Raw genomic sequence first — 12,170 nt, forward strand, 5'->3', positions numbered from 1 at the left:
AAAGTCACTTTTTATTCATATACAAAATATATATTATTTCTCTTTCCATGATAATACAAGAATCAATGGTAATATGAAATCTGGTTTAAATTAGTGCATGGAAACCTAAGCACTGGGAGAAATAGCAAATATAGTAGAAGCTTTATGCATCCAAAAACTCATGAATGCTAGGCAATCGCTCTACCATGCGAACTAGGCAAAAGCCTTTGAAACTACATGCATTCACATATTTTAAGTATATATTTGAAATTTTTTGTGTGACAGAAAGTTGGTTACATTGACACTTTGATTAAATATACATGGTACCTCAAAGTGCGTTCTACTACCAGTATTTTCAAAATATATATAACCAAAAACATTTTGATAGATCTTGTAAATTTATTTCCCTTCTCTAACAATTAACTTCTTAGGCATAATATCTCATTTTGAAAGATTTAGCATATTAACAACTATCAACAATTTAAGTTGTTTTAAACAAATATTTTTTAATAGCTTTTAGTAAACCATGTCTTAATCTTAATACAAAATAACCTACAAATCCTCAGTTTTCTGAAAGCACTACTAATTTCAATAACATAGAAATATTCTTTTCCTACTCCAACACAGATTTGTGGACCTTATTTCTGCAACTACAAGTTGACTTCCAAAAATAGTCTTTTGGAAAATGTTAACCAATTTATCTCTAAAAGTAAATTGAGCAAATCATATTGTGTTGAAAGGGTGGAGATATATTCTAACATCATGAAACAAGATACCTAAGCCAATAATCTAAACAAAAATGTCTGCTGATCTACTGGGAAAGTGACTTCTCATTCTCAACATCTCAACAATATAATGAGTTAATAAAACTAAGAAGTATTTGCTAGTGAAAGAGACCAGGACTGTTTATTTTTGAACAATTATATGTTAGAGGTTGTTAACCTCTTAAGAGAATATTTCTACATCAAAAAGAAAAAGAAAATAGCTTCTAATGTTTGCATGGTGTTCTACAAATTATATCAAAATTTAAAGAGCAGCTTAGTCATTTTTGAAATCTGCATAAACTTCACCTTCACCAAGTCTTTTTATTTCTGGCCTTTAACATCTAGAAAAAAATGCAGTGGCTTCTGATACTGTCTCTTATTAGAAATTCTCTTACTCCAGAAACAGGCATCAATTTCTTGTTAGCTGATTTTTAAGCTTCGATCCCATGGAAGAATTATCAAAACTTTTTGCAAATATACTTAAATAGAAATAAGTATTTATTCACTTGGAAATGAAGTTTAGAAGATTCCATGCTTGTATTCATTAAACGTACATTTTCAAAAACTCCTTACTTAATTTGATTTTCTCAGAGCCTCAAAAGTTAGAAATTTGGCGAATATTCAGACAGAAACTACTGATGTTATTCATTCTGAAAACAAATAATTACATGTTAGTCAACCATTATTATCTCTCCTTAACTAAAACAAAAGATAAGTCATTAAGTTTTAGAATTCTTACTATAGTTTTTGTGGATTTGTTGGAATTACATAAGATCTATGAAAGTCTCAGGTTATTTTATTTGTCTCACTTACTGCATATCAAATAATTTTCTGACACCAAGGAGCTGGTGCAAGAGGAAGAAAGAAACCCTCCTCTGCAGAAGTTTCTAGACTATTTTATGGCAAAAGGTTAATGAATTCACTAGCTCTGTTTTAATAGCTTAGAGGTAATTTTCATCAACCTGGCTATAATGTGAACTTTCGTTGTATTTTGTAATCTGTTACTTGAAGATGTGATCATTTTTCTCACATTCCTACAAATAAATCATTCTGTGTGTTGAAGATCGATTTTCCTCCCTGTCCAATTAACAGCCTTCTGAACAGAGAAAGTGATTAAAAGAGTTGAAATTTTATTCTTGCAATACAATGCTTCACTTAAAAAATATCACTTATAGCCAGGCACTGTTGACTCACGCCTGTAACTATAACTACTCAGGAGACTGAGATCTGAGGATCATGATTCAAAGCCAGCCCAGGCAGGAAAGTCAGTAGCACTCTTACTTCCAATTAACCACCAGAAAGCTAGAAATGGCACTGTGGCCAAAATGGTTTAGTGCTAGCCTTGAGCAAGAGAGCTCAGGAACAATGTCCAGGCCCTGATTTCAAGTCCCATGACTGACAACAACAACAAAAAATTATATATATATATATATATATATATATATATATATATACACACATATAGGAAAGCTTATAATGGGTTTACTTTTCTCTTGCCATATGTATTTTTTATAATGCATAGAATATGTGTGAGAGAGTTTTGGAAGCTATGATTACAGACTAATAGTATTCTAAGCCTGAAAGTCCAGTTCTCTTTAAATCAGTAAAGTTTCTTTACATTTTAAGGTCAAGTAATAGGCCTATTCAAGAATGCCTCAGCTGTGTATGCAAGAATAAGAGTGTCATCCAGAGCTTAGATTTAGAAATTTATTTGCCATATTTGCTCTTGATGCTGGTTATCTGGTTTATTCAGTGTTTCTTACTTTGAAAAAGTTACCATTTTTTTTTCTTTTATGAGGTGTGTGTGTGTTTGTGTGTGTGTGTGTGTGTGTGTGTGTGTGTGTGTGTATGTGGTATTGGGGGCTGGAACTCAAGCCCTGGGCATTGTCCCTTAGGTTTTTCAGTGGAGGCTGGTTCTCTACCACTTAGTGGGCCCATACCTCCTCCTCTGGCTGTTTGGTGGTTAAACAGAAATCAACTCTTATGAACTTTTCTGCCCATGCTTTGAACCTTGATCCTCAGATCCCAGGCACCTAGGTTATCTAGGTTTATTCAGCATGAGATACTAACACCGAGCCTTGAAGTATTTTAAATAAAAATCTGTTTATACCTATTAAGAAGTAAAAAAAAATCATGGTGTTTTACCAACCTTAGAAATAAGATGTTTGAAATATATATATATATTTAGAGAACTGAATAGTTAGATATCTTGCAACAATGTCTCCACACTTCTACAGGGCCTTGTCAAGAAGAATTGTGTAGAAACTACCAACACAAATGTAACATGCAAACCTGGCCTCTTCCTTTTTACTAATATAATTGCCTCTGGTGCTGAGCTTGAGGGATATTCTCATTTATTACTCTTTCACACCTGAAGAAGTATTTTTTTAGAAACTGTATCTCAAGCAAATCCAGAGAAATACATTTATTATGATCAATCAACTCCATGTAATTAGCCCTTATCTGATTATAGTCTTTTAAATATGCTACCCTTAATTTAGAGGAGACTATCTGGAAAAGCTGCATATGAACGTGTGTGTATGTGTGTGTGTGTGTGAGTGAGTGAGTGTGTATGTGTGTGTTAGCTCATAGAATATGCATATAGCAGCAAAGTTACATGTTAATGAATATAATCTTCCACATCTTTAAATTTACTTAGGGATGGATTATGCATTTTTTCCTAACACACACACACACACACACACACACACACATATGAAGAAAGGTGAGTTTGGCTTAGAGATTGAAATAAGTAGTATTTCAGTTACATGTGTACATTCAGCTGGTTGCTATGTTAGGTCGTTCACATTTGTAAAAAGTTTAGGAGGAGGCTACAATGCTTGATAAGAAATGTACTCACTATCTTGCCCATGTAATTGTAACCCCTCTGTACAGTATTTTCACAATAAAAAAATTTTTAAAAAAAGTTTGGCACTTGCATTAGTGGCTACATTAAGACCAAAGGTTGTATTGTACTTTTCCGGAGGATGGATGAACCAGAGTTAGCTAGATTAGTAATATAGCTAGATATTCTTTTGGAAAAAAGGAGTCTGATTTACATCTTATTGATGACATTACTTTCTTAATTATTTCCTCAATAATTATAAAGATATCTATTTCCACTATAATTTCTCCCAGAAGACGTTAGATTTCTCTATTAGAAACATATTGGCATCTTGTATATACACTTCTAATTTGGAAGGGGAAGGGAAAAAACAAAATGCTTAAATAGGGATACAAGTTGACCCACTGTAACAAGATGCACAAGACACTATGTTAAAAAACGAACTTTACAATTTTAGGCAGTGGGGGGGTGGTAATTGTGGAGGTTGGAGGGAAGGGATGGTAGGGGAAAAAGGAGGAGGTAACAATGCTTGATAGGAAATGTACTCATTACCTTGATCATGTAAATGTAACCCCTCTGTACAGTATTTTTACAATAAAAAAGTATATAAACAGAAACCTGGTAATTTTTCACATCTATTAAACTATTTTACTTTCTACTTCTTACCTTAAGGATGCCTACATTTAATCATTATTAACCTTTTAATATAATTTCTTACATTCTGACTTGTATCCCATATTAAATGAATTCTCTAAGTGAAATAAAAGCATTTCTGATTTTCTTGTAATCCTTACCAGCATAATGAATTAAACATAGATTTAATTATTAGCTTTTATTCCTGATGCTTTTTACTTACTTATAGGTCCCTTTTGATTAACATTTGTGTGATCTCATATGTTAACATTTTACTCAATTATAATTAAGGTTTTGCAAAGAATATGAAAAAAATAAAATAACATGGATAATGATTTCTTGGGATAAGCAGCTGCTTCATGTCATGAAAAGCTCCCAGTGTTCACATGTACTGTGTCATGTTTCATTCTAGTGTACAGTCAGGGAGGAGGCATTGAAAGTAACTGAGAGGTGAAACAGGTTTGATTTTATGACTCTACAACTAAAAATTGCACTTTTTTCACTGTACAGTAGAAATTTTTTCTCTCTGCCTTTCAGGACTTATAAAATATTAAATGAGACATACCTTCTGACAGGAATTAGATTATAAATTTATTTCTGATAATAGGACATGTAAACATAGCAAAATGAAAGTGGCATGTACTTAACATATAAAGAAGCATCTACCCACTGAAACATATTCTAGTATTTTGTTCTATTTCTTCCAGAATGCTTTTTTCAAATTTACATTTTTCTACAATTGAAAATTTACTATATCATCTGTATTTTTTTTGAGTCCGGTTGGGGGGCCTGAACTCTGGGTCTGGGCACTGTCCCTCAGCTCTTCAGCTCAAGGCTAGCGCTCTAACACTTGAGCCACAGCGCCACTTCCAGCTTTTTTCTTTTTGCTTATGTGGTACTGAGGAATCGAACCCAGGGCCTCGAGCATGCAAGGCAAGCGCTCTACCACTGAGCCACCTTCCCAGTCTCATCATCTGTATTTTTAAGATGATTCTATTTGTAAAAAGATCTTTGTGCCTTTATGTATTCAAATAATGTGAAATTTGTGTCACTATTCTTGTTACCCCTTAATTTCCCCCAAGTCATCATAGAATCTAATTGATCATTACTCTTACAGATATAACAAATAAATGAAAAATATGTATTTTTATTTTGCAAAATATTATAAAAATGTAAAGTTTCTAATATTCAATAGTAACTAATATTTGATTGGCACTTTAACAATTGAGCAAGGCCTTTGGTTCTTTTGCTTTTAGTTTGCTTTACAGAGAGGTTCTCAAGCATATCTTGCTAAGGCTGTCATCCAACTGCAATCCTCCTGCCTCCACTTCACAAGTAACCAAATTATAGGTGTGTACTACACACCTAGATTTGACTTCTTAAGTTTTATCTGTTAGATTTTCTCCATTAGACTCTTCTGAATTCTACTGAAATATTGTTTTAGATTTGAGGAAAGGAATATAAACAGATATCAACAAATCTTATGCCATAAGAGATACTAAAGCAGTAGCCCTGAAAAAGTTAATGTTGTAAGCAGAAGAATAACCTTGAAAGACTAGAATTCTGAATGTTCAAATGTGCAGCATTCTTAGTTCCTCATGTAAAACTTTAATATATATTGGAATTATTAACCTATATTTCAAATGTAATCTTTAAAATTATATTCCTTACATAATGATCATGTTTTTCTTTTACTCCATTATTTCCTAATTATCCATGTGATATATTGCAAGATTTCTTAATCTGTTTAGGTAAGAATAAAACAAGGGTATTGTAGGATGTTCTCAGGATGATTTTATGTTAAATTTATGTCTACATGTGTATCTAAATTTTCAATATTAGCAAAATTATTTAGTGTATTTACTTCCAGCTAGCCCCATTGAATATTTTATGACCTCTTAAGCATGAAATAAAAGGAAACATTAAAATTTACACAAGTTGCTATAAATTCTTATTTAAGATTATCATTTTATCTGCTATTAAGAATTATAAAAGAGTTGGGGAGGTGGGGAGGGAAGGGATGGTAGGGGAAAAACAAAAAGGGGGTAACAACACTCAATAAGAAATGTATTCATTACTTTACTCATGTAACTCTAACCCCTCTGTACAGTATCTTTACAATAAATTTTTTAAAGAATTATAAAAAGCAAGTTAGAACAAATTAAAAACAACCCCTCCTTCATGGAAATAAGACTTGAAAGTACAGGTTAATGTACTCCAGATCCATGATAAATAAATGGGTTCTTTGACAGCTGGACAAGCCATTTTCCCACTCAAAACAGCATTTTTTTTTCTCTGCTTTAAAAAGGACACTGAAATTTTGTTTCATGGACTCTGTGGATTTGAGTAAGCTTCCTTGCTGAGAGTCTAAGTTAGTATAAATGCTTAAAGTATGAGTTTCTTCTCCATAAAAAGCTGAATTTTCATCCTAAAACATATGCTCAAATCATTTTCATAGTGCATAATATTCCAGCAAACTTTCCATTTTGTGTCTGATAATAGCTTTAATTTCATTCAATATTAGAATGATATTCATCACTGTAATAGGACAATTTTTTTCCATTGCTGCTTTTCTCTCAGCTCTGCTTTCTCAGCTAAACATAGTATACAGAAATAAGATTGAAAGAGAGAAGTTCTCAGTATTTAATTATACTTTGTTTTCAAATTTATCAAAGTACTTAAGCAAAAGACCACTAAATTTGATGATTTAACAGTAAAATATGTTAAGATTTCAGCTTCTCTTGCCTTAGCTTTACATAAATAATGACATATTATGCCATCATTTATCTCTCTTATAAATCATAATATTTGATATATCATTAAAGTTTATATAAATACTTCATAGTCTACAAATTGTATATTTGAGTATTATAAATAACCTCTGGGATCTTCTGATGGGGACATGTAGCGAGTAATTATAAAAATATAGTTCATTAAGAGGGAAAACATGCAAGAAAACAGATTAGGAAGCATTAGGAAGTCATTGGAGATAGATATCTGTTAAAAAAAAAACGTGTACAGCGATTTTACACAGCTAGTGAGAGCATTTCCAAGATTTAGAAAGACCACATGTAAGAGAAAAGAATATAATTAATAACCATATATCTGTAAAAGTATTATAATGCTATATTGTACCCATGTGGTGCATGAAAAACTAAGAACTTGTCCCAAGTTGAATATCCAGCCAAGCAATGGAAGAGACTGCCATCACTAAGAATTATGTAATGAACAGGAAAATCGGTACAAGAAAAAACCCTAGAGAGCCATGAATGGGAGCGAGAATTGAAAAGAATTTCAAGCAGGAAGGTTGGTGAATCTTGTTAAATTCTGTTAGAAGAAGAAGTTAAGGAAGATCTACTGAAGTTCAGAATAAATGTAGACCTTTTAGAAAGAAGTCATTGCAGAGATAAGAGCAGAATCTAGCTTCTATTTAGAAGGTCAAAAGAAGGTTAGGGAATTTTGAGAAAGTGCCTCTTCAATAAGGTTACCAGCGAAGGGAAGGGCAAAACATGTATCCCGAGTATGAATAGGTATGAGATCATGTAAAGATGAATTTTGGTTTAAGCAGAAGTTAATTAAGAACATTTGTTCTAATTTGTCAAAGGGACCATCTAGAAATCCAAGGCACAAAGCATAAAAGCAGCAATGAACAAGTATCTTTTTTGGGGGAAGGGGGTCCGGTCGTGAGGCCTGAATTCTGGGCTTGGGCTCTGTCATTCGGCTCTTCAGCTCAAAGCTAGCGCTCTACTACTTGAGCCACAGCGCCACTTTCGGCTATTTTCTTTTCTGCTTATGTGGTGCTGGGGAATCGAACGAAGGGCCTCATGCAGGCAAGGCAAGTGCTCTATCACTGAGCCACCTTCCCAGCCCTGAACAAGTGTCTTTAAAGAGAGATTAGACCAGGCTGAGGACACAAGATTGAGTTAGCTCACAATAGGAAGAAAGGGGATAATTGTTCTTATAAATGACAAAAGAAGAAGCCATGAGGAAGACTCATAAACAGATGGAGCTAGAGCACGAGAGTTTAGATTTCATAGAAGGAGTTTAGCTTTTGTAAATTTCATTAATCCCCAGGTTTTTGAGAGGAATACAAAGTTTTGGAAAATATATATATTTTTAAATAAGGTAAATGAAAAATACTCACAGGTGATCGCTAGCTACTTTTTATTTTTTACAGCATTAGTAACATAGAGTTGTATTGGTGTTTTTCTCTAGGGATTCTCTAGGAGAATTAGATGAAGGAAAGTCAGGAAGGAAGAATCAAGGGTGCTAAATTAATGTTTCATTGATGTGCCAGAATTTGGCAAGAGGTAGAAGGAAGGAATAAAAACTTATACAGAAAACAAAGGAGGAGCCAGCAATGCTGCATAAGAAGTATACTCATTACCTGGCTTATGTAACTGTAACCCCTCTGTACAGTATTTTCACAATAAAAAAAAACTTTAAAAAATTATACAGGGCTGGTAATGTGAATTAAATAAGGACTATTATTACCAAAAGAGGATATAAAGGGTGTTACGGTAGAAATAGAAAGCCCTCCCCCCTAAAACCCAGGAAATTGTGTTTTAGAGTTGTATTTCATATACAAGATGTTGGATATAAAGCACATCTACATTATTTTGGGACTGAAAATGAGTCTGTGCATATAGAAAGCTGAACTTAAGTGATGGACACCCAAGGCTTATGTGCTTTGTTTTGATTATTGGAAGTGTTTTCAAGGATGTATTTTAGCATTACAAGGTAAATGTAAGGAGAAATAGAGAAATAAAGAGAAACAATTCCTGCTTTCCATGCAGGAAATAAGAGTTAAAGACTCAATGTGGTGATTTTTGTCTGTATCTTTTTTCTTTTTGAGTTGGGGGATGCATGTAGTTATATCCTGGTAGTGACTCCTAATTCTTAGACAGTGGTTTGTGTTAAGATAAATGAGTGAGACCCAGGCAAAATACAGGTAATTTTCAGGACTTTTTTATGCAAAAAAAAATGTTTTGCATACTTTCTGTCTCTATCAGGGCTGTGATGAGTAAATGATTAAATTCAGTAACTACAAAAAAATACGTTTACAAATCCTCTTACCTCTATATCATATGATGGACACAACAGCATGTACAACTCTGTGAATTTAGTGCATCTTCACCTATGTAGGTATTAGAAAATTCACAGTCACCGGGATGATTATTCATCATCCCAACCCAAGTTTTTTGAAGCGGTTAGTGGTTTTGACACTGTGTGGAGACAACCTGGAAAAATAAAATACTTTCAGTTAATTAAACTGCAACCAAAGTTTTGTAATTAATAGACAATGAAGCTGTTCCCAAGTGTATGACTGTTTTATTGGATATCACTGGGAAGTTAGCTTAGAACAGACACATTGCACACCATAGGCAATGGCAAGATATGTGAAATATTATACAGAACAATATTACACAGACTGAGAGAGCTCACTGATCATGAAAACATCAAAAATGAGCAGCATTTGTCTTCAGGAAACACGGCATTGTTTTTGAAGAAAAAATGCTTCTTTTCAAATATACATGAAAGTTACTTGAATCATTTTATGGATAAATTTACATATTTTCAGAATATATTTCTCACATATATATAAGAATGATGATCAACTCTCAGCTGAATTTCAATACGTATGTTTAAATGTGTTAGCATTTCATCATTAAGCAGATATGCTCTCGGAACTGATTATTAAAAATGTATCACTTAACATTCCTAAGCACTTGATTGCATTGTGATAGCATAATTGCAGCAATTTTGGTGCCTAATTTTATTAAATATACTCTTTAGTACTGTAATACTTTATATAGTTATTGCCACAGACTTCTACAGCCCCAATCAGGTGAGGTCATGGCTACTCCATAATTACCATCTGTTTAGTTTTGTTAGTATTTCTCATTATAACTCAGAAGGTCAATGATACTGTTCATGATAGGAAGCCAGCAAGACTAGAAGTAACAAAGCAGCTCTGAGACTACAGTAAGGCTTTGATGATGGACAGTTAATTACCTGCATATAAAACATTGAGAGCACTGGGAGAATTAGGGCTTTGCAATATGGTTGATGTCCAATTACACTATTATTTGTCAGTTTTTCAATGAACCATACTATTTAATTAGAAGACAGGAGTATAACCTTTGGCAGAAGAGTCTATAATTCAAAGAAAAAAATTAAAATACAGTTTTTAAACATGCTCATAGACAACTAGTAAAGATTTAGAAATCTTACTAGATTAATGTTCCTCATGTTTGGCAGTACATTAGAATCATCAGGGAACTTTACACAGTACCAGTTCGTATCTATTCCTGAACAATTAAGTCTAAGTCAGTGGACAGCAATCAAGCATAAATATTTTTAAAAGATGCCTTGGATGCACTAATATGCTCTCTATTTGGAAATTCTTTTTTAAAATAGTTTTTATTGTGAAAATACTGTACAGAGGGATTTTAGTTACATGAGCAAGGTAAAGAGTACGTTTCTTATCCAGCATTGTTGGCTTCTCCTTTGTTTTTCCCCTACCATCCCTTCCTTCCCATCTCCTCAACTACACTCCCTTTAACACAACTGACATTTAAATTTGTCAGTCAGTATAGTTCTAGTTGTGAACAACTAGGATTTTATTTTTTCTTTTTATTTCACGCTGCTAATGCAGAATGACCTAATCTTGTTCTTAATCTTTGTTAAACATTTTTATTAGCTTATGAACTTACATATTGTGACATTTCCTCATATACATACAATGTGCGCAATCAAACTCATTCTTTTTATCTTGCCTCCCTCATCCTCCTTACCTTTTCTTAAAATAGTTCAACAGAGTTCATTGATCTGTTTTCATATATTCATATAACGTATTTTAATCATTTTTAACCTCATTTACCCTCCTGTTAGCCTTCCTCCTCCTAACTTCCCATTCCCCAAGAGCTTGTTTTACTTTCTGATCATTCTTTTTTTTCATTGTTAAGTATATAATAGTTATAGCAAGGGGTTCTAATTAATCTTTTAAATTAATTCTTTATAAACTTAACATTTGACTTCTTTGTTCCATGGGGAAATTTCAAACCTTAGAAACATAAATGCATATATTCCTAAGAAAATGTTTTGAGTCTCTCAAAAGTCCTAATCCTCTAGGTATCAGGTGGGATTTATGTTTGTCAGTAGTATCAAGTAATTAATTTCATCCTTTAATAAGGAAAAGAGAAGAATAAAGTATTGGCTGTAAAATTCTTATGTTGGAAAATAATCTTGTTTACAGTATTTTACTACTTATATCTGTAAGTATTTTTATAACATTTTCCAGTTTTCATATTTTAATAGACTATGGATCTTTTCATATAGAAGGTATGTCCTCCAGTTCCTAGAGTTCATATTTATAATTGCATGATTATGGGTCACAACTGCTGGTTTTATGACCAGTTCATGTCTTCAAAAACAGTGCAGAGGGCAGCAACTTCTCTTCATGATGTCTTTCAGAAAGAAGGCAGAAACCCAATTTTAAGTAGCCAGTGCTCCTACATTCATGTGTCTCTTTAATTAAAACAAGAAGAATGGAGATTAATCTAAATTGAGTTTTACATAATATGTGAAATAAACCACTTTTTTATATTTTCAAACCTTTTACACCTTGGCTTTGTTGTTTCCAGTTTGAACATTTTGAATACAATTTTTCATTCTTAATTATGGCAGAAATATTTAATAGAGTCTTGTTAAGTTCCACACATTGTTTTCAAAAGATATTCTTTTCTTTTTGTTTGTTTTTCAACTAGGACCCCTACTATGGCTGGTGGCCTATTTTCTATTGAAAGAAACTACTTTGAAGAGATAGGAACTTACGATGCAGGAATGGATATCTGGGGTGGAGAGAATCTTGAAATGTCTTTTAGGGTAATTGCATTTTACGTTTATTTTCTAACTCTGAACATAGTATGCTATAGCATGCACATATC

General features: G+C 32.9%; 1 protein-coding gene across 2 annotated transcripts in view; it reads left to right on the plus strand.

Annotated features, from left to right (window-relative positions):
- The window catches only part of Galnt13 (polypeptide N-acetylgalactosaminyltransferase 13), a 490,025-nt gene that overhangs the window by 286,900 nt on the left and 190,955 nt on the right, over positions 1 to 12,170 (plus strand). For both annotated transcript variants that reach the window (XM_013028124.1, XM_013028115.1), the window contains one exon: positions 11,991 to 12,108. In XM_013028124.1, the coding sequence (XP_012883578.1) occupies positions 11,991 to 12,108 (118 nt within the window). The remainder of the gene's footprint in view (positions 1 to 11,990; positions 12,109 to 12,170) is intronic.

This window comes from Dipodomys ordii, unplaced genomic scaffold, assembly GCF_000151885.1.
Source record: "Dipodomys ordii isolate 6190 unplaced genomic scaffold, Dord_2.0 Scaffold5, whole genome shotgun sequence".
NCBI lineage: Eukaryota > Metazoa > Chordata > Mammalia > Rodentia > Heteromyidae > Dipodomys > Dipodomys ordii.